This window comes from Aquila chrysaetos, chromosome 1, assembly GCF_900496995.4.
Source record: "Aquila chrysaetos chrysaetos chromosome 1, bAquChr1.4, whole genome shotgun sequence".
In the NCBI taxonomy this organism is placed as follows: domain Eukaryota; kingdom Metazoa; phylum Chordata; class Aves; order Accipitriformes; family Accipitridae; genus Aquila; species Aquila chrysaetos.
In genome coordinates this window covers 36,445,625-36,469,214 of record NC_044004.1, presented here as the reverse complement: position 1 = coordinate 36,469,214, position 23,590 = coordinate 36,445,625, and the positions used below count along the sequence as shown (strand labels likewise).

General features: G+C 40.6%; 1 protein-coding gene across 2 annotated transcripts in view; it reads left to right on the top strand.

Moving 5' to 3' along the window:
• The window catches only part of SNX25 (sorting nexin 25), a 91,294-nt gene that overhangs the window by 44,337 nt on the left and 23,367 nt on the right, over positions 1-23,590 (top strand). For both annotated transcript variants that reach the window (XM_030012624.2, XM_030012619.2), the window contains 4 exons: positions 7,300-7,490; positions 16,581-16,712; positions 18,648-18,923; positions 23,013-23,168. In XM_030012624.2, coding sequence (XP_029868484.1) covers positions 7,300-7,490; positions 16,581-16,712; positions 18,648-18,923; positions 23,013-23,168 — 755 coding nt within the window. The remainder of the gene's footprint in view (positions 1-7,299; positions 7,491-16,580; positions 16,713-18,647; positions 18,924-23,012; positions 23,169-23,590) is intronic.

The following is a 23,590-nucleotide window of genomic DNA, read 5'->3' as shown; positions in this document are numbered from 1 at the left end:
AGTCTGTTGAGCCTGATATCCACTCTCAGACTATGAGTAGAGCAAGTGTAGAATAATATGTGCATGGATATAGTCTCAGCCTTCATCAGTTTGAGGCACAGGAGCTTCCTGAGGCAGCATTTTCAATAGAAAAAGGTACAGCCACATATGTGAGGATGACTTAGTGCAGCAGGAGCGGCCAATACTCTGCAGCTGTGAGTGCTTAGCTACTAAGCAAAGTAAGTGTTGTGCAAGTACGTGACTAGCAATAAATATGCCTGAGCAGGATTGTGTACCTTTGCTGTTGGTTGAGGAGACATAATTAAGTCTAAAACTGAGCAAAAATATTTTGTTTCTAAAAAGATTAGGTGTCTATTATTAAAGGATGAGTAGCCTGAGGACCAGGTTTCAGACTGATGACTTCTCATATGAGCTATAGTTGCCTGACTTCTTTTACTATTTTGTCTGGTGATACTGAAGTACACATTTAATGTTGGTGCCCAGAGGGGTTGGAGAGGAAGGCTTGTCCGTCGGCAAGGGCAGCGTTCTTTACACTTGATTTAACTAGTGTTGGTGCCACCTATTGGCAAACTATTTAGCTGTTATGGCCCTCTAATAAAAGCGGAAAGTACTTTAAAGTACTTTTAAACATCATTGTATTAAACCCTCTGTATTAAAAAATGGCATGTTATAGAGCCTTTTTTCTTTTCAGATTTCTATCACTTGAATCTTCTGGCATGTGAGCATAGGAGAGCAAACGAAAACATACAAAAGCATCTGATTCATGTTAAGCAGTAAGTTTTGCATTTGACTCCTTGAGAGAGTCAAATGTCTTAAAAGGTTGAGACACAAAATAATTTGAGAGGTTCACAGTGTGATGCCTGTTGTGGGTGGATGATGAACTTCTGTGGCCAGGAGAATTGCTTTTGGTCACTGCTAAAGCCAAATAAGAAACCTAAGGTAGCATTACTGTTTTCAGAGGTGTTGATGGTTTATTTAGGACCGGTGCAGGCCACTGTAAATAGAAGCTGTTATGTTGCATGCTGATACTACACTACTTGCCTCATTTATACTTGTACAAAAGCGCTGAATCTGATGTGTACATGTGTCTGCGTTACTTCTCCAAACTGTGTCCTCCTATGTATCCTCTTCCAAACTGGTCAGGGTCACACCAGGAGGGGCTGTAGAAGGAGTCTTTTTTTACTCATCTTTGTATCTTCTTCCTATTGATAGTTTTGGACTGTCTTCTTCTCTAGTCACATGTGCTCTGCTTGGAAGAATCACATCTTTCTACATCTTTAACTGTAAAACTCTCTCCTCATCTTGCCTTTTGATAAGGATTCCTTGGAAGTACTGAACGAAATTTGAGCTAAATTTTACGTATTTTAGGTTTTTTTTTTTACAAAATGTATGTGTTAAAGATTTTGAAGACTAGAAATGCTTATCTGAAAATGTTTACTGCATTTTGATCTAGTAAAGCAGTTAGTAAGAGGGCAAATACACAGATCAGGCATTGTAGCACGAGTGAGAGAGGACCTGAGTTTCTCGAAGCAAGATTAGATCTTAATTCTTCTAAAGAAAAGGCTTCAAAAAACAATTGTGAAATAGCAACAAAAGTAAGTTGCTGTAATAACTTGATATTTGCTGTAATGTGAATAAGAAACTGTTTAAATACACTAGTTCTAATTTTAACAGAAACATTTTTGTTTCTTCTCTTACTGATAACTGTGTTACATGATCCTACAAGAATTTTAGCAAGGATCCCTTTTTACTAGCTGCTCTTTAAAACAAAAACCCATGAAGGCACGTACCTTGTCTTAGGGCAATACAGAGCAAATCTCTCAACAGATTTTTTTTTTTTTTTTTTTTTTTTTTTTAAACACTGTAAAGGGATTTGTTTGATTTGCCTTCTAATTTTCTGTGCCCTCCACCTTATATGTGACTTCACAGCATGACCGGAAACCACCCTTGGATGACTGAATGGGACTGTTTTTCAGATGTTGTAATTGACCCCAGGCATCCCTGTTGAGAAAACTGCTCCTTTCAAGCAGGGATTGTGAGACAGATCAAATAACCAGCCATTTCTGTATGGAGAGATCTGCTGTGTTGCAGTAGATTTCTCCTGCCGAGCATTCCTACTGTGCGTCTAGATATTTGCTTTTATAAGCGGAGCTGACAACTGGTACAGAAACAGAACTGTCTGTGGGCAGGCTTCTTAGGTACTGTGGTTCCAAAAGAGGCTTGAATGTTCAGCTGTAAAAAGGGACTTTTCTTTTAGAAACTGGGTCTCCGAGCTAACTTGGGTGTGTGGGTTGCGATGTGTGGGTTTTGTCAAGATGATAATTTAGAGTGAAGTAAAATGGATGCTTCTGCATTCCAGTGCGTTACAGGTGCCATCTAACTTAATTATGACAAAACTGTATTATGATTCCTCTCCCCACCCCCATCCTCCACACAGGGATAAACACGCATATGCAGTTATTTTTGCATAGCTTTTTGGCAAGGCTTAAAGACCTAACATTGTGCTTGCACGTTGTGTTCAAGGAGTAAGTGTGGATGGAATCCTTGTGGATGAAGGTGAAGGTTACAGTGACTGATCATGGTAGACTTGTTTTGATTTGTGATTTTTTCAAATCAATTTTATAGAGGAAGTTCTTCTTTCTCTCCCTGAGATCCTTTGTGTGTGCTAGTGATGGTAATGTATCTTGTCCATGGTTGGTTTGGAGAGATGCCCATCAGTGAAAGAGGGAGGGGGAGAGGCTGACTGGTCAGATAGAAGTGACCAAAGGGAATGCAGGGACCTACAGACAGAGGATATGTGTGGTGGATTTTATTTTATTGTATAGTACATATTTACTCTCATGCTCACATTTACTGTACTGCCACTTTGCTTTTTGTTTTGCTCAGCTGTGGCTGTGACGTGGGAGGCTGTGTTGCACTATGTATTGCTAATGATCAGTGCCTAAATTCTCCATGATCTCCCGTTAAGTCCCTTCCCCCAGATCTGTTGCCTGAAGTGTTTGGGATTTAGCACTTTTTTTTACTTGTTCTTTTGTCTGACCGCGTTAGAGCTGGTTTTCCCTTTGCTTGTACTGTGGGCAGTAAAAGAACCATGTGTACTGTGCTTCTCAAAGTCTGGCCTGCTCTTGCAGAATTGAACAAATACTTTTCCAGGCCTACATAGGCTTTGAAAATGCGTAACTCAAAGTTTCTGAGAGTTCGAAGAGGTCTGTAATGGATGGTAAATTATATATAGAAGGTTATGGTTACTGTTTATATGAAAATGTTAAATTGGTGTTCGCTACTTAAATACTTCAGCATGGCATTAAGTAGGTACTGCATGTGCTTAACTTGGCTCTTGCAAAAAGTCTTGCAGAAATGCATACAATGTTGTGCATGTGTGTAGCTCCTTCGCAGACTAGCCAGATGAGTCAGTGCTGTTGCGTGTGTTGCCAGGTGTCAGTATCTGTAATTCTTGAAGCTGTAAAGGAAGAAGAACTTGTACTTTCAGTTTTGATCATAGTTTGCCATATATAACTTTGCAGTTAAAATGAGAAATCTTTGGTTTATGCTGGTACTATCAAAAGAGGGGACAGTTCGTGCAGTACTCCAATACAACTTAGTTTGTGCTTTACATACATCTTAATTTACATTATTTTTGTTGTATCCTTTGCTGTGGCTTATGGTAATAAAGTTTGTGTGGCGTTTGTTGGCATGACTATCATTTGAAAGGCCCAGCATTCTGACTGAAAAGCGTACGGTGTGAATATGTACTGCAGTTTAATGTATTTAATGCATATAAACCTGACCAAGTAGCAAAACTACCAAAAGAAGAGGAGGAAAGAAAATTAGGTCTGAGGAATACATTCTCAGAAATGTTTTTGCTGGGTTCTAGGATCTGCTCCTGGCCTCATTCAGATCAAGGTAGTTATGAGTGATTCAGAAAAAAACGTGGAAGCTTTCTCAGAAATCATTGTAGATGTGCAAAAATGCATGGACTAGAAAAGATTTGCACAGATAGCTTAGGTTTGATTGCTTGGTATGTTTGAGCTCACTTGGACTATTTGCATTTTAATATTGTTCAGTGCAAATTGAATTATCCACAGCTGTGGATCGATAAGCTGAGTTTGAAATTCTGCTTTTGGTACTAATTGCATTTGGATGCCCTTGAGAGGGGTGCATAGTACTCCTCTGGGGTTTTGAAGTTCTTCCATGGCAGTGCATGTCTCATCAAAATTTCCCCTGATAAGGAGAATTATTTTGGAGGAAGTTACTAGAAGACCCTTTGCTCCTTTGGGGATGGAGACCCTGCTCAGCTGTTGCTGGTAAACATGTATGCAACTCGTGGGGAGGAAGTGCTAAAGAAGCATCTCTCCTGTCTTGCTGATGAGGAGTGATTGTGTGTGTTTGCTTTTAATAATAATTTGAAAAAAATAAAATCCCCAAACTGTGAAGTTGTTAGTAGTTTAAAAAACAAAATTATCTAAAGGATGCATTTTCTTTCCTTGTGTAGTGATGAAACAGTGTCTTAGTAGCATATATCTATTCCTTTTCCATTTATTGGAGTTTGCTGAAAGGTATGTGAGTAAATACATGCCTCTTCTTTCGTAACTTTCTGGCTTTATTTGGTTTATGGTGATACCTGAATGTAGTGAACATCATCTTTGCTGATATTCAGAAATGGCAAAAAAGGCTCTTAATTATATCTCAGTACTTTGGTGGTGGTGGGATCAGGCAAGAATAAATTAAAAAGAGAAGTTGTCTTTATAGCTTAAAATACCTTTTGATAGGGCTTAATATGAAAAAAAAACCCAAAGCAGTTTAGATATGAAAATCCAAGAATTGTCAAAAGGAGATTAGGGTTAGGAGAAAACCAATGATAAGCCTGACCTTCCCCAGTTGGCATGAAAATGCTCCTCCTGGTTTCTGCTAGCTTATGTTTCATACTTTGGAGAAGTGAAGTCAAGTTCAGTGTTTGTCCGTGCTTCCATGCCATCTATCCTGCACTGCAGCATGTTAGCCACATTCCATGCTGGGCTGCTCTTCATCAGCCTCTTGTTTATTTGTGGGGCGATGTCGCTGCCAGGCTTTCATGGTGACTAGTCTTGTTTATCCATCGAGCGGGAACAGGCTGGCAGTGTGATCTCCATCACTCTGCCCCAAGTGTTTCTTATGTGGAGTGGCTCCTTATGGATATGAAATGCTGAGTGAGGCAAATGTTTTTGAAAGATCTTTGCTAATAAAGTAATTAATCACCGGAAGCAAGTGGGATGTAGGGCTCATTAGTCTCTCCTGAAGGGCTGCTGCAATCACAGGATGATAAGACTTCAGGTAAAGTAGACATGCTTACTTTGAAAACTCTTCGAGAATGCCTTGTTTTCACTAATAAGGGTACTTTTGTTTTAAGAAGGCTGAATGATCATTACGTAGCACTGTTCGTGGGTTTTCCAAGTGTGGGGTTTCAAGTATGCATTTTGAGCCCAAAGTATTTAAGCTACTGAGAGAATTGAGAACTTTTAAAAAATCCCCTTAGAGTCAAACGCAGGAGGGGAAATGTTAATCTTCACTTTAAACTACTGTCCATGTATTTGTATTAGTTGTAAATGTTTTAAATTGAGGGAGGAGAACTATTTTGTCCTTAAGGTCTTTTCCTGCCTTTTGTTGCTCTCCTTTCTTTTTCTCTCATTAATACTGGTACCTCTGGTCAGGGAACTGAAACACTAAATTAAATGCTCTGTTGTCTTCCCTGTGGAGATAACATGCCAGGAAAACAGATGGCTGGTTTTTTTTTTTTTTTTCATGGTAAGCTCATTTTATCATTTGCTTCAGCGAGTATCATCTCTGTAGTTCACTATTCTATGGCAGCTCAGATGCAAATGATACTTATCCATTAAAACACTAACAGTCTTTGAATCAAGAAGGTTCCCCTACCAACATACATAAATACATGTAGCAAATAAAATGAGATTAAAAATATGGGAAAAGATATTGGGAGAATATCTATACTCACATTACATGTAGAACTTCAGGGAGCTTTATGTACCTTGAGTTGTCCTTCAGTATACAAGTGACAAGACTTACAGTCACATGCAGTAGTTACATGTGGCTTTGAGGGGGAAATAAAAGGATGAAAACAGTCCTAAAAGGAGAACGTACCTTAATGTATTAGAAATGTGTTTAAAATACCTATTTTAAATCATTCCTAAGAGATTTCCTTTTTTTCTGTGTGTGCATTCACAAACCTAGCTGTCTGGTTGTTTCTTTCCAGCAACTGTTTTGAAAATGGAATGCCGTTTTCATCTACGTCATTTTACTAGCATTTGATTATTTTGAAAACATAGTAGGATAGATCTCTGTTATTTACCCCTGAGCAGTCAATTAATCCAGAGCCCAGTACAAGCCAGGTACTTCGCTACCAAGCTCTAGTTGCAGCCTGCAAAAGCAGGAGTATTACCGTTGAACAAGAGGAAAAGAAAACCAGTGTATAACTGAATCAGTTGCATCCTGCAAATATAAACCAGGAATGATTTCAACAAAACAAGGTTTTTTAATCTGCTTTATCTGCTGCTGCTTTTTTTAGGCCCTGGTAATTAGCTGGAGGCTGGAATGTAGACTACACAAACATTACACCTTTTATTACCAAGTCTTATTCAGCTGACTGTCATCTTCATGTTACTTCACTATTTAACTGTACTGTGCAGTCTTGACGTGGCATTATAAGATTTTTTTTTTTCTTAGTCATCTGATTATTTTGAGTGAGCTTTGGTCAGTATTGTTGTCTGGAGGAGATACTGTATGATGTGCTGTTCACATCAGGCTCAAGAAATTTGTATTTGCAAATGAGATGCATGGGAGCATGTCATGCTGGGCTGGAGGGGATTGAGTCCAGTCCCTCATGATGCCAGGCAGTTGGTCAATGTTATGTTCAGTCAGGTACCTAAGCCATCAGCTCCACGTGTTGTTGTACGCTATGGCTGTAGGCGACTTCCTAATGCTATCTGATAAATGTACATCCTGTAGTACAAGTCTTGGGCCTGTGTCTTGCAACAAGCTATGGGAAGAGGGCTGGAGGGGTCAGATTTCACTGGGCGTTTGAATAAGGATTTTTTTTCTGAACTGTTTTATATAAAGCCTTGAGGTATCATTGGAGAATGTTTCAAAATCGTCATTCTCTTTCAAATACAAACTTTCCAGTATCTGTGCTCATGTGCATAGTTGATTCCTGAATGACAAGTGCTTTGATCGGGCAGGTCACAGAGGCAACAGTGCGATGATGTTTTAATGTTGTAAAAGACTGTCTCTGATTTGCTTTATTCTTAGATTCAAAAGGAAAAGAAACTGCAGCAATGAAAGCTGACCTACTGAGGGCTCGCAATGTGAAGAGGTATATTAATCAGCTGACGGTGGCAAAGAAGCAGTGTGAGAAGAGAATAAGGCTCCTGGGAGGACCTGCTTATGATCAGCAGGAAGATGGCATTTCTGATGAAGGTGATGGCCCTCAGAGTCAGAAGGTATAAATCATACCTTGTCTGAAAGTCATTCTAAATGTGTTAGCACTGGATGATTTTAGCCTCACTGTCATTAATCTCTCCCTTCCCCCAGGAGTCAAGTACAAATTAATTGCTGCATAGTTTATCTTGGGAAAAGATTGCTGAAGTACCTGAAAAGATATACTGATCACTCAGCTTGGAATATTGCTAAATGTGAAACTTCATAAAGGTTCAAGTGGCTCATAAGCATGTGTGATTTTTCAGACATACTGCATGTAGGTAGTTAGTAAGGACATGGTAGTGGCCTTTCTGCAAGTAGCAACTTGCTTTCACATAAAAGATTGCCAACATATGTGCAGTGTTTCTTTGGCCCTTGTTATATTTACCGTAGGAAATACCTGTGGGTTTTGCAAATACAAAGTTATTCAAAAGCAAACACTTGTGGAAGGCAATTGGCAAAATTAAGGGCAGTCATTGCAGAAAAACTGGTAAAGCTGTTGACTGAATGCTGGTTTTCAACAACACTGTAGTCTGGAATTGAAAAAACTAACATTTTATTAGCCAGCATCTACAAAAATATAATCATGGCTACTTATCCTTGCTAAACTTTAAGTTTGGTGACTTTGTGTAATCTACTCTGTCCCCTTTGGGCAAAGCACAGTAACTGATGTATTCAAATTAGAAAGAAGATTCTATCTTTTTCATTGTAGGTAGAAGGGAAATTATCTCTTCATGCAGAGACCTTTAATTTTCGTTATTTCCCTGGAATAATTATAACTTAGTGGCACATAAGAAAAAAGTTGCATGGTGCAGAAATGGTTCTTGCTATTTGTGTTTTGTCTTTCTTGAGTAAGGTCTGAAAGAGAGCAATTCCCTAGCCCCCACTCATCCTTAAAGCATGATTTCAGATGGTGTGTCATAGATTGTGCCAAGGCAGTCCTGATCTGTTTCCTGAAGTTCGGTGTAGTGAGGGGTGCCAAGGAGAAAAGGAAAGAGGGAAGCATGTGGCAGCACCGCATGAGCCACTGATGCTGCTTTCGCTGCCTGCTGAGATGTTATGGGCTTTCCAGGGTAGATACATGGCAACATAAGATTATTCAGGAATGGGGTCAAGTGGTGAAGCTGCACTGGATAGGGGCAGGGATTGGGCAGAAATATAATAAAATATAATATTATTGTAATTAAAGGAATTCCTGTTGTTAATGTTGCATGTTTCATAACCTGATGGATTTTTGGTGGGAGCTGCTGACCCAGGGTTATATCTTGCAAATATACCCATGAGCAGCACCATATTGAGTTAATGGTACTATTAGTAGGAATAAAGACTCCTTGCAGGGGCATTTGTTGTAGTGATGGTGGAAACAATGGGACCCAGGGCTACTCTGCTTCTAAACTTTTGATGTATTTCTATGAAGAAGCCCTAGAACCCCTCCACACCCATGTCAGCATGGAAAATGGGAAAACTGCTTCTCTCTTTTGTTGCCCGCAACTCTCTGTTGCCAGGAAAGAGGCTGAGGGAGGCTGGATGAGAGAGGCCACGCTGTTCTCTTCTGAGCACAGAAAAATGCCAAGGGCTTGGCTGAGGAAGAGGACTCTCTTCACTGTCGCTTCCTCCCATCCTCTTCCTGCACTGTGGTAGCTGCAGTCTGGGTTCTTACTTCAAGGCAGCTAGTGCTATTTTGGATGCTGGCCCCTCCTATGTGGGCAGTATTGACTGAACACTTAAGGCTTTTTTTAAGGAAAGGGGAAAGGCGTTTGGGATTTAGTAGGTAAGCTAATGTTGGTATGTCACTGCTGGTGGTCCACAATTTCTCTGTAGACTCTGTGTTGTGGTTTAGGCCCAGCTGGCAACAAAGCACCACGAGGCTGCTCACTCACTCCCTCCCCACCCCCCCAGCCCCTGTGGGATGGGGAGGAGAAAATATAACAAAAAGCACAGGGGCCAAGACAAGGACAGGGAGGGGTCACTCACCAGTTATGGTCACAGGCAAAACAGACTTGACTTGGGGAAAAAGACAAAATCAATTTAATTTGTTACCAATCAAATCAAAACAGGATAATGAGAAGTAAAACCGCCAGCAGCGCAGGGGGACGGGGAATGGGGGTTGCGGTCAGTTCATCACACGTCGTCTCTGCTGCTCCTTCCTCCTCAGGGACAGGACTCTTCACACTCTTCCCCTGCTCTAGCATGGGGTCCCTCCCATGGGAGACAGGTCTCCACCTCCACGAACTTCTCCAACGTGGGTCCTTCCCACGGGCTGCAGTTCTTCCCAAACTGCTCCAGCGTGGGCCCCTTCCATGGGCTGCAGTCCTTCGGGCACAGACAGCTCCAGTGCAGGCTTTTCCATGGAGTCACAGCTGTCTTTGGGGGGCATCCACGTGCTCTGGCGTGGGGTCCTCCACGGGCTGCAGGTGGGCATCTGCCCCACCGCTCACCTCCACGGGCTGCAGAGGCATCCCCTCCTCTGGCACACCTCCTCCCCCTCCTTCTTCACTGACCTCGGTGTCTGCAGAGGTGTTCCTCTCACATTCCAATCTCTCCCCCATCCCACTGGGTGGGGGGGTGTGGGGGGTGTGAGTGAGCGAGCAGCTGTGTGGTGCTTAGTTGCTGGCTGGGGTTAAACCACAACAGCTGCAGAATAACTAGCCTGTGTAGAAGAAACAGGAAGTTTGCCTTCCTTTCTTCAACTTGCATGAAATAGGTCAGAAAGGGGCGTTTACTGATGGGGTTTTGAATTACTGTTTTATGCAAGTGTAATACAGAAGTTTGAATACATTCTTAACTTTGGGGAATTTTTGGTACTAGTTGAACAAAGAACAAATTGACTAGTGACCTAAACTTGTGTTTTGGCTTTACTTCTGCATCCTACAGAAAGCTTTCTCTTTCCTGCAGTAGTAGGGGGGTAAAAGCATTGCTGGTAAAAGTCTTTAATGCGTGTTCTGATTATGGGCTTAAATGTGGAGATGGATTATTTGGAGCTCTCAATGTTTTCCTCTTACAGATTTAAGAAACAAAAATTATGTACTTTGAAATACTTTTTTTTTCCTTTTCACAGCAGAAGCTAATTGTAAAACAGTGTCACTTTTCTGTTTGATAAATACATAACAGTCATGGGACTGTATAGACTTTGCACATGTTTCACTCGCCTCATTATCCTGAATCCAGGTTCTCTAGGGAAATCCTAAATGTGTGAATTGTAATCAGATGTTTATAAGCAAGCAAACAAACCAACACCAGCTACTCTCTGAATCTGAATTTCGTCATTAGCTCTGATAATGATTTGTACTCTGCCCTGGGTGTTAGATTTGCTTTCAGAGAAAATGCAGTTTGAATTAGTGTAATATATAAAGCATCTCTTCTAATCTGCTTATGGTCAGTACAGTTTTAGTCCTTTTTCTTAGAAACTGTACCTGCACAGTACTGCAGTAATTAATTGAGTTCTTGTTGTCTGTGTTTATTCAGCAAACCATTTGTTTGATCTGTTGTGTTCAGCACAACAGCCTCATCACCACATCTGTGAGATTTGATGTGTGGAGTCACAGCATCTCCTTAGCGGAGCTGTATAGTGAACCACAGGTGGGAGAAGGAGCTCTGGGGATCTGATCCTTGAGTAGCTATGCAATAGCAAGGAAACCACCTGAGTGTATTTTGAGGCACAGGCAGTTCATGTTAATAATCCTACCGATGAGGACTAAGTTGAAACTGCTGCAGAAGACCTTGCTTCTACCACATCTGTGGATAGATGCTGATTTAGCTGGTGACTGATCAGATTTTTCACTGTGATTTCCGAGCTTCAGGTTGTGACATCACGTTATGTCAGGATACCTCATGGTACAGAATTTGGGGAAATAAAGACAGTGAGCTTCAGTTGTTGTTCCTCTGTTGCCTGAAGATGGGGTGTCTTATGACAGAATTATGTTCGTGAACATGTGAGTCTCAAGGCAGGGATTTATCCATTAGTTAATGTGCAGTGGAATGCCAGGTACCTTATGAGTATATACTTCCTGATAGGTATCATTGCATTTGGTTCAGCTACTGCTGTATATGACAAAGATAGCCTTCTGATGACTTGCCTCTTTTTAAAAAATAATAGAAGGAATGTATGCTTTAATTTTAGTCAGTGTACGGACAAAGCATAAGTTAAGGGTTTTTAAAATGCAGCTTGGAGAAAGACATATTTTTCTAGTTTTTTTTTTACATTCCTTTTATTCCCGTCTTCTACAAAAAAAAAACCAAACCCACACGAAAAACAACACCAAATGAAAACAAGTCCTGCAGTCTGACTGTTGGCCATCATCCCAGCAGAAAACCTCCACTACTGACCTTAATTCTGTTCACCCCACCCATGATCTTGTCCTGGTTTCAGCTGGAATAGAGTTAATTGTCTTCCTAGTAGCTGGTACAGTGCTATGTTTTGAGTTCAGTATGTGAAGAATGTTGATAACACACTGATGTTTTCAGTTGTTGCTAAGTAGTGTTTAGTCTCAAGTCAAGGATTTTTCAGCTTCTCATGCCCAGCCAGCGAGAAGGCTGGAGGGGCACAAGAAGTTGGGAGGGGACACAGCCAGGGCAGCTGACCCAAACTGGCCAAAGGGGTATTCCATACCATGTGATGTCACATCTAGTATAGGAACTGGGGGGAGTGGGGGCAGGGGATCGCCGCTCGGGGACTAACTGGGCATCGATCAGCGGGTGGTGACCAGTTGCACTGTGCATCATTTGTATATTCCAATCCTTTTATTATTACTGTTATTTTATTAGTATTATCACTATCATTATTAGTTTCTTCTTTTCTGTTCTATTAAACCGTTCTTCTCTCAACCCATGAGTTTTACTTCTTTTCCCGATTTTCTCCCCCACCCCACTGGGTAGGGGGCAAGTGAGTGAGCGGCTGCGTGGTGCTTAGTTGCTGGCTGGGGTTAAACCACGACAGATCTGCAGTGCTGTTACCAGCTTTATTGTGGTTATTCATTATAGGCCAATGTGGTTGTAGCAAATGGGATCCTGGTGTGTTGCAAAGAAATACAGTACAGTGCATCTATGCTGTGTCTGGTGCCTATACAGGCCCTTCCAAATTAAGTAGTTGTTTTATGTTCCTCTCCAGAGAGAGGTTGTGGCTATCTTTAGGGACTTGCCAAGACCAGGTCTCTGCTTTGTAGGGTCAGGAGCAAGGCTATTCTGTGTGCATACGCTAGGGATGCTGGTTAAAGCACCCTGCTTGGAAAAAAAAAATAAAAATCTAACCCCCTTCCTAGTCTTTGACAGAGCCTGTGGTCAGCTGTGGTATATTAGCTACTTTGCTGTTGGGAGTAGGGAATTGATGTAGCAGCAGTAAAGCTGCTGGTTGTTCTGAACCTGGAAGCTGCTCTTGAGTTAAAAGGACTTGAAGGGTTGCTGTTGAGGCTGATAATTCTAAGATTACGTCTGCTAACTGGATACTAGATTTGAGGGTGTACACATGCCCTAATGCGTGCATATGTGCCAACGTAGCTTAGAGCTTTGTATTCTAATCCGTGGTGATACTGAGTCATAAAATGATCTTTTGCTGAGGATTACAAATAACTGCAGAGTCTCATTCTTTAAATCGGACAAGGAAGGATCCTCCCTAGAATACTTCCTGGATTGCGTGCAACTTATGATAATTTATAACCTCAAACCTAAAAACCTCCTTTGTCCATCATTGTTGTCATAGAAGTCTTAATAATGCTTATAGTACCATGTTTGTAACGTATTTAATAACTCCAGGATAGTCAAGCCTTTAACAAACAAAAACCTAAAAAAAAATTGAGGTCTCACTTCTGCAAGAGAAGTTTAAATAGGCTTTTCTGTCCATCAATGTATTTTCGTTACGTATTTCAGTTTACAAGCTAAGTATTAGGAGGTTTGTGTAACAGCATTATTAGGCCCCATTGTTTAATTACCATGGGGCACCTGTGCAGTGGGCTTTTTGTTAGGCGAGAGGGATAGCTGTGCTTGTCTTGCTCCCGGCAGCAGCACTTACCCACTGTTACTTTTGAGAGGGGATGTTTGTTACTTACCCTCTTTGCTGGCAGTCTGCGTGGGGATACCTTGGATAATAGAGGCATAGAGACCAAGGTGACCTCTCACTCAAAAAGTGATGGCACATGCTCCACATTGTGATTTGTTACCTCTTGTATTGAGTTTGTGTCGCAAGGTTTTGATAGCCGGGGGGCTACGGGGGGGGGCTTCTGTGAGAAGCTGCTTTAAGTTTCCCCCATGTCCAACAGAGCCAATGCCAGCCGGCTCCAAGACAGACCCACCGCTGGCCAAGGTCGAGCCCATCAGTGACAGTGGTAGTGCCTCTGGGATAACATACTTAAGAAGGGGTCAAAAAAAAAAAAAAAAACCTTCAGCCGGAGAGAGGAGGGAGAACATGTGAGAGAAACAACCCTGCAGACACCAAGGTCAGTGAAGAGGGAGGGGGAGGAGGTGCTCCAGGCACCAGAGCAGAGATTCCCCTGCAGCCCGTGGTGAAGACCATGGTGAGGCAGGCTGTCCGCCTGCAGCACATGGAGATCCATGGTGGAGCAGATGTCCACCTGCAGCCCATGGAGGACCCCACACCAGAGCAGGTGGGTGCCCGAAGGAGGCTCTGACCCTGAGGGAAGCCCGCGCTGGAGCAGTCTGTGCCTGAAGAACTGCAGCCTGTGGGAAGGACCCACATTGGAGAAGATCGTGGAGGACTGTCTCCCATGGGAGGGACCCCATGCTGAAGCAGGGGAAGAATGTGAGGAGTCCTGTCCCTGAGGAGGAAGGAGCAGCAGAGACAACGTGTGATGAACTGGCCGCAGCCCCCATTCCCAGTCCCCCTGCCCTGCTTGCAGGGAGGAGGTAGAGAAAACCGGGAGCAAAGTTGAGCCCAGGAAGGAGGGAGGGGTGGGGAGAAGGTGTTTTAAGATTTGGTTTTACTTCTCATTATCCTACTCTGATTTGATTGCTAATAAGTTAATTTTCCCAAAGTCAAGTCTGTTTTGCCCATGACCATAAGTGGTGAGTGATCTCTCCCTGTCCTTGTCTTGACCCATGAGCCTTTTGTTATGTTTTCTCTCCCCTGTCCAACTGAGGGGTGGTTGATAGAGTGGCTTTGGTGGACACCTGGTGTCTGCTATCATTTACAGAGCTGACAGTCCTGGAGATGGTCAAGATCTCTGCTCAAGAGGCTGGAAGACACTCTTCTGCTTGTATTTTAAATCATTGTCCTTGATAAAATGATTGAATAGAAATTATGAGGATGCTCAGCAATGAGGCTAAACCACAGACTGGCCTTTGAGTTGTCAACTCTGTGTTCTTCTCTTTGACAGTCTGATCACCATTTCTGTAATAAGCCTAGCTTCAGCAAGCCTGCCTCTCTGTGCTGTTCAATGAGGATTATAGAGTGAATTCTGAAAGGCAGAAGTTTATGTTCATATACCTGAATAGCTCTGAAGCTAAGAGTAAGCCATGTCCAGAAGATATTGGTATGGTAAAGGATGAAGAGAGGAATGGCACATGACTCTCACTGAGGAACTTTGAAGATGAAAATGAGCATTTCAGCTGAGAGAAACACAATTTACTTAAAAACTGCCCAAATTTTGGGGAGCTGTTTGAGACAAAACATAGGTGGCTACAGTTTTTAAAGAGCCTACTTTAGCTTGGTTAATTAGGAAGTGACTTGTGCTAGTAATTGTGTACATGCATGTGTATGTGGTTTCCTCCCATACAGCTTGAGTCCAGCAAACCGGTTTTCCTAAATGTAACTTGGTGGTAGAGTCTCACAGGTACTAGGTTTAGGAAACTACATGGTCTTACCAGAGAGAGAGATGCTGATACATGACCTGAATTGTATTATTATTAGGTATCAGAAAACCCATATTAGAGAAATTATTAGTTCCTCAAGCTCTGTTGGAATTCACATCTTGCTCCGTACCAAATTATCTTTGCTATAAAATGCAAAGTCATAGGAAGCTAAGATTCATTAGCCCAGTGCTTAAGGACCTGCTTTTCTTTTCAAAGAAAAAATTGTGGGTTGGTTGGTGTCTGTGAGGTACAAAGCAAGAGATCAGGACCACTCTGATGTGTTTGGATTCCTGGTGATATAAGTAATGGCACTAAATGAGCTACATGAAAACTCATTCAGCTGCTAGACTGAAAAGTTGGAGAAGAAGGGGTGTTTGGTTTTGATAGGGTGTTGAAAATCGGTCCTATTTTTCAAAGAAAGCCAAAGTGGTTCATTTTGTTGAACATGGGAAGATCTGTTCGTTTTGTCAGGGAGGTGTTTTGTTTTCAGGTGTTTGTCTCAAAGAGAAGGTCTGGATTCAGAAGAATAGTGCAGGATGAGGAAGCAATAATGGCTTTTTAATCCAACAGCTTAATGGCTGCAGCATCTGCTTGGGTGTGGGATGTCTGTGTTTCATTTCCTTTTCTGTTTGACGTATACCCTTCACTCTCATCTCGGGAAGAGTCCTGAGCACTGTATCACAGCCCGTACTCTTTCCTGGCTGCATTTCTGATAGATGCTTTTCAGTAACACTCAGTTAATGGGAACTGGCCACCAAATGCCCTAACTGCCAGGGTAAAGAACTACACTCCATCTTTCTCTGACCCTGGGAATAATTGAGATACATCTCAAAGCTCTGTGCCCTGTGGTGTGGAAACTGCTGATGTTACTCTTTGAATCAAACGAAGAATAGATCAGTTAGCTTTCAGCTTGGCTCCTCTGCCTCGTGGAAACATTGGAAGTTAAATTTTTGGCAATAGTATTTCATGTATGACTTGAAATGCCATCTTAGTCCTTTGAAATGTAGTCTTACCTCCTGGACAGAAAACACGTGGAAACATTTTCTATCTGGTAGGAGCATAGATGCATTTATCTTCTAAATACTTACAACTAATATTTTTGATTTTTTTTTTTTTTTTTTTTTTTTTTTTTTTTTTTAATGAATCAAAACTATTACTGTAGAAGGTCGGTGCAGTTGAATCTAGTACACATGTTTGTGGGATGCATGGTGCTCTGTGGACACGTCAAGTGAAAAGATTTTCCCCATAAGGGTTGGAGAGTAGCTAGAGTTAGGTATTTTCCTGGGTTTTACTCTTAGTTTTCCTTTCTTCAGATTCTTCAGTTTGAAGAAATTTTGGCCAACCCTTCATACCGAGAGCACTTCCGAATCTACATGGAAAGGATGGACAAGATGGCTTTGATCGGTCTTTGGGAGTCTGTGGAGTATCTGAAGAATGCTAACAAGGTGGAAGAAATTGCAAGTCCATGCGGCTTGTACATTAATGGGAATCTCTGCTTGTTGTGATCTTGATGTTAGGAAATATCTTTGCATTTATGTTTTTAAAACAGCAATAGTATAGGATGGATGCTAAGCAATTTAGGTTTTTTTACTACTTCATGTCAATGTTTGAGGATAATAAGGCAATTAAAAATTGTGAACTGTTGTTTTGCATAGCAACATGACCTGTAAAAAGGATACTTGATATGCAAAAGTAGTAGAATTATGTCCCCTTCCACCAGAGAAAAAACTTGCAGTAATATATTGGCTTTAGTTGTATTGGCTCATGTGAAACTTAAAACTACATTACAGTTTGATAGTCTGTACATAAACTTGTTATTTTGCCAATTAGAGGTAGCCCATTCAATCCAAAACCATGAAAATTTGTGTATATATGTTTTTAAAATCCTTTTGAAAGCAAGATTTTGCTTCAAAAGACCCCTTCCTCTCCCTGTTCTGTTGCTATGTAAGCAGCTAAGTTTCTCCAGGAATGCTACACTACTGCTGGAGGAAAGAAGCAATGCTATATTGTAATTTGTGCTAAAATAAAGTGGGAATGAGAACCCTGAAACAAGGATAGGAAATACCACTTAAAGTTGCAAGAAGTATCCTGGAGCAATGGTGCACAGCAAGAACGTAGAGGCCAGATTTGCTGTCTGTGAGCAGTGGGGTGGGTTTTGGGGGGAAAGTGTTTTAAACATTCAGTATTCACACTAGCATGAATTACGAATTTCATTATTAAGTATCAGTTAACTTTTTATTCACTGTAATTTTATTATTCTCCTATGTAAAAAGATTCTAGTAATTTGGAAAACAGAAATAACATCCTGTAACCAAAGTGGCAAATTGTAGAGTGTGGGTAGTGAGCCATTAATACAGTCTGTATAAATGCTAACAACCAACTCAGGCTAGAAAGTGTTCATAAAAAGGGTTTGTCAGGCAGTGTGAAGAGAGTTGTATAAGTTAGTTTTGTTTTGCAAACTGCTCGTGATTGGAAAAGGTGCTATAAATCATTTAATGACCTTTCAGCTGTGATTTCTGTCCTTGCTTTCAAAACAATATGTATAGTGCCTTTATTCAAGACTTCCCATTTTTTTTAAAGAGATTCTAATGTACTGTGCTCCTCTTGCTCCATGGAACATAAACGTCAGCTGCCACGACAGGGGCAGCTTTGATTACAAAAAAGGTAGTGTCATGCAGCCATGTGGCTGTGATATTGTCACATGAGGCAGGCAAGCACGCTGTGCCATACTAAGGGAGTGGATAAAATCTTTTTAATTTGGGTCAGTTTGGGGAGACGATCATGGGCTGTGCTGCATCACTTCCTCTCTTTCCTGTTCATTACTGTAAAGTTCAATCCTGTGCGCTGCTCTGTGCTCAGTGGAAATACCTGGCCTTCTGTACTGGTAGATATGTCTTCTTTTTTCTTTTTTTTTTTTTTTTTTTTTCCCCCTTTCTTTTCCCCCTCAAAAATTAATCATAGTCATGTATAAAGTGAGTTGATCCTATCCAGCAGAAGGCAGGAGAGCTGATACAGCTGAACTCTACAATCTGAACTTAAAATGGTGACCACAGTGTTGCTCTAGCACTTTCTCCTTTTAATACCAGCTTTTGGAGCATACTTTTAAAACCAGTGAGTGTGGAAGCTATGGTAATTTTAGACCACAGCTGTTTCTTCACTTAGCAAATACTGATATTTATCTTGTGAAATTGACTGCTTAGCATAGGTGCACAGGCAGAGTGCTTGATCTCAGTAAGAGATTCACAGATGTGTTCTCATACATCTGGGTGTGAAATTAACTTGATCATCCTGCAAATTATGCACCTGGATCCTGAGTCATTGTGATATTTTTAAAATTTGCTCATTATTCTCCTCTCCCTCTCTCCCTCCCTCTTGCCTAGGCTGAAATACCTCAACTGGTGAGTGAAATTTATCAGAATTTTTTTGTGGAAAGCAGAGAGATACCTGTGGAAAAATCCCTTTATAAAGAAATACAGCAAAGTCTTGTGGGAAATAAAGGCATTGAAGTATTCTACAGAATTCAGGCAGATGTTTACGAAACTCTAAAGGACAGATACTACCCCTCGTTCATTGTCAGTGATTTATATGAGAGATCAGTCAAGAAGGAAGAAGAAAGAAGTTCTGCTCAGCTAACTCCGGAGGACAAAGATGAAGTGGTGAGTCACATGGACAATTTCTTTCACTGTTATTTAAGGTGATCTGAAGACAATCCTGATTAAAGCATATAGTTGCATCTTCTGTCCTTGAGCTTTGGACTACCTTTCTTTTTTTTCTGATGTATTTATAAATATCATCACTCTTGTAGTTTCATCAGGTAAACCTGGTATGTTTACAAGCTCATTGAAACAAAATGGTACAAAATGACTGACTACTTAAACTTTAAATTAAAGTAGGTATTTCAGATTTCCAAGCCTTTTGTGTTCTGTAGCTTTCATTATGCCCCTTAGAGAATGCAAAACATACTTCATAAGCTCAGCTGCTCTGCTTTTTCATGAAGGAAATAGCACTGAAACATCAGTCTAGACATTGTCTGTCCCTGTCCCCCATGCATTTCCTAGGGACTAAATAGGTATTAAAAGTGGCACAAAAGAGGAGAAAAAGTAATGAAAAAATATAATCTTAATGCCTTTTTATTATTTACTGAATAAATTAATAGGCTATGTTGGAAGATAAAACTGACTAAAATAGCACTAGAACTGGAAAATATTGAAACAGAGCATTCAGAATGTCGTAAGCAGTAACCTAACAGCAGCTCTCTTGGGGCAGGTTTTTTCAGTGGGTTCTCTAAATCGGTCATGTCGGGGTAACTTGTGTTACATTTATCTAAGAACATTTTGACAAGAGCATCTCAGACTAGTGAGCATCTTTCAGTCAGGCTGCCGCCTCAGATCAGCATGGATATCTTCATTTTACATGCGAACTTGCTCAGAACACTATGAAGTGTAATAGTTTGTCTAAAACTGGATCTAAATGGACAAATAAGAAGCAGAATCCAGAGGTGCTGATCTACATTCTGCCATTTAGAAACAATTTTTCCAGAACCTAAGACTTTTGTATTTACTGCTTAAATATGACTTTCATTTCTGTAGGTGAGCTATTATAGTCTCTAGTCCACATATCAGCAAATCTGCAGAGATGAGCTGTTACAAGTAAATTACTTCCAGTATGAACTTTTAGAGCTTGCTGAATTTTTCATCGTTTGTTTCTCCCTGTATTCTTTTCCTTGATAAAAGATTCAAGACGCGTTTTCTACATTGCTTACTGCTAACTCAGCTATTTGTTGAGGGTGGTAGGTGCTTCAAAGACTTTCTGTCCTTGTGTTTGCAGTCATTGGGACTTTGAGAAAAGACTATTGCTGGTTTTGTCCAGAACTTTCGAAGTATTAAACATTGTGCTTTTTAATCTCTTCATGTATTTTATTCAGAGTCGAACAGAGATAACCATTTCTCTAAGAAAACTGACACAACACTTCAGGGCCAGCTGTCCTCTGTCAGATAGCATTTACTCTAGCTGCCGAAAAATTAGATTTTTTTACTTCAGCATCATCTGTCCTTCCTCTGAGTCCTTGGGATATGTATGTGCCAGATTTGAAGGCTGTGTTTGCTGTGAAACCTTGAAGACTAATATATTGCCAAGTTTGCTTATATGGTTAAAGTTTTTTGCATTTTTAACAACTAATTAAGTATGAAGTTGCATATACTGCTAGAGCATCTCTCTGATAGAGCAATCCTTATGGCTCTGTGCCATGCTTCAGGGTCTTTGAGGTGAAAATAAATTAAAAATTCTTCTTTCTGAAGCTTCCAGTGATCTTTCAAATGTTGGTGAAAATGCACTACTGGCTAATAGGTTTGGTTTTTTTCCTCCCCATGTATAGGAAGCCACAGCTGAGAAATCTGGTGTTTCTGGAGGGATCCATATAGTTAGCAAATACTAATTGTTTTTGGTTTAGTTTGGGTTTTGGAGGTCTACATCCTCACTTCCTGGGGCACTGTGGGAGTTACCTATGTTAATTTTCTATAAATTTCACTGTAACAGCTGGATAGGTAAAAAGCCATCTAGTATCCTCATGGAGAGGAGGACAAAAGGGCGAGCCCTGATTAAACGTGAGAAAATCAAATCAGAAGGTAGGAATTGGGGTGAGGCCAGACTCTGCTGATTCTGCTGCACATGGAACAAGCTCTTTCTTCTTCCTTCCAACCTGTCATCGCTTTTCGCTCCTTGGACAAGCCTCCTTTAAGAGGTCATGAGTAGATGTAAAAATACAGAAGCAAGCAGTGCCTGCATCCAGCACCCTGCATTCAGCACTTTGAGGAAAGAGGGTCTGGTGGTTTCATTGGTGCTGCATGTGTCACATTGCTAAAATAAGCCCAAAGTCTCTGTTCTGCAGCACTCACAGAAATGAAAGTCATTATCAGTTTAGCAATCAGGGGAAAACAGCACAATCCTTTATGATCTCAGCTTTGAGTGTGTTGGTTGTTTATTTGATAATTTGAATATAGGTAACTTGTTATCTTGTAATTCTAGCAGTTTTGTGATAAACCTAGTGATTCAGCAGTGTTTTTTGCTGTAAGCGTCTGAAATGTTAATGACAGAGAAATCACGTGGCCTACCTCTGGGAGCAGAGCCTTACTGATTTGTAATTAATTGCAATCCTTTCATTACTAGAACCAAACTTCATGTGAAAAGTCTTTAATTCTTCAGTGTTGAAAATAGCATTTTTTTTATTCTTTTTGACCTCTGTGCTTCCCAACAAGTATGAGGTTTTTTATTTTATGGTTCTGTTCAGTAGAGTTTGGAATAACACCCAGCATTGTTAACTATTATTATTTGTATTACTGTAGTGCCAGGAGACAACAACAAGCTTCCATGAGCTGAGCTCTGTACACATGCTTGGAGGCAGTCTCTGGCCTGAGGACTTGACAGTTCATGCAGAATAGACAGAAGAAAGGATGGGGTATAGAGCTAATGTTATTTACTCAGCCACATAGCAGACAAATGTGGAACTGGAAAAGGGCATGGATTTCTTAGCCTAGAACTCCTGACTTCTGCATGATGTTACCCTCCCTTATGCAGATCACACTAAGGAGATTAATTATTGTTGCTACTTTATCTCTTCTCAGAGTTTTTTTACTAAGATATAAAGTACTGCAGAATTTACAGTAAGACTGTCTCCTCTAAAACTCAGAATTTAGCAGAGTATGAGACTTCCTTCTGTTAGCTTTTTGTTAATTATATAAAGATACAGCTTACTTAGTGGGAATATAATTAAATAGCACAGAACTCTCATTCATGAGATTAGATTTATAGCTTCCCACAGATAAATTTAGATACACTCAGTTGTAAGCAGACCTCAAAGATCTTTGAACGTGGCAATGGTAACATCACAGTGCTGCGTTTGCTGGATCTCAAGGTCTTCGTGCATATTTGGGGAAGCACAGTAAGAATGGGGAGGCTGAGGCAAATGCCAAAAGGTGTTAAAGAGGATGTCACTGACAGGTGTGAAGTTTTCTATTTTTCTGCATGCCTGTAGTACACAAGGTGGAAAGAGCTATTTGTTTGTCTGAATGAATATAAGAAAATGATTTATGAGTTTAGGGTAATGCATATGTGCTTTTAACACATTTTTATTAATGCTTCTAAAAACAGTGGTAAAATCTGTTTATGAAGAGAAAGGAGTTGGTTTAGATTGTTCTGCAGGCTGATAAATCTGTTTTGTGAGGGTTTGTGGGAGGCAGGACTGTTTGTCAGAACTGTGGTTTCTTTTGGTTTTGTTCCCGTCCCCTGTCCCCCCATCTCGTTACCTTTCAGCTCAGAGCTAAGTATTTGCTTTTCCATCTGGCTCTGAATATTGATCATGACTACTAAGCTGTTGTTGCTTTTAAAATAAACTTTGATTCTTCCTCTCATTTATACTAAAGCCTTAGCTTGAAGGTCATTTTACAGAGTTGGCAAGAGTTGCCAAAGAGCTGTACTGTAAATTGTAATGAGGCTTTGTCTGTTGTTGGGGGTTTTTTTTGGTTGTGTTTTTTGGGGTTTTTTTTGGGGTTTTTTTGTTTTGTTTTGTTTTTTTAACAGACTTATGTTTCACGTTGGATCTGATGGTTGGAATACCTGTTAGAATCTGTTATACCTACATTTTCGTCTATATCAAGAAATGTTCTTAGATGTAAAATGCTTATGGAGCAAATAATAACTGTCTCCTTTTTCATATTAATGATGCAATTACTTCCATCCTATATTCCTAGGGCCAAGGTTGTGAAGAAGCTACTGAAGAATGCAGCACAAGAATTAATGAACAGGCCAGTTATGCTGTAAATAAACTTCGCCAGCTAAATGACAAGCTTGAGTATAAGAAACAGGCTCTGAATTCCATATGTAATTCACCAAAACCCGACAAAAAGGTAAGTACCTTTAGTGTCTTCAGGGGTTTTGGGGGGTTTTTTTTTGGTTTTTAAATTATGTGTGTGTTTGTGTAATATCCAGTTGTCTCAGGCTTTTTTTGGACAGGTCAGATTGCTATTTCAATCAGCCTGTTATAGAAAGTGAAATCAGAGCTTAGTTTTAATTGTTTATTTTTTCCATTTTTTTAAAGCTATTGTAACTTAAATTGCAAATATGATTTATATTGCTTTGTTTGTTATAGAATAACAACCTCTCTCCTAGTGGTCGTGCAGCTTTGTTGGTGGCAAATAGTATTTCTCCCTTGCATCTCTACCCACCTGTATCTGTGTAGTTCTTTGTGGCAGCTTGTTTTGTGTCCCTGTCGCATCTGCAGCACTGCAGCGGAGGGATGTGCTAGTTAGCTTCTGCTCCCTCTGCTGGC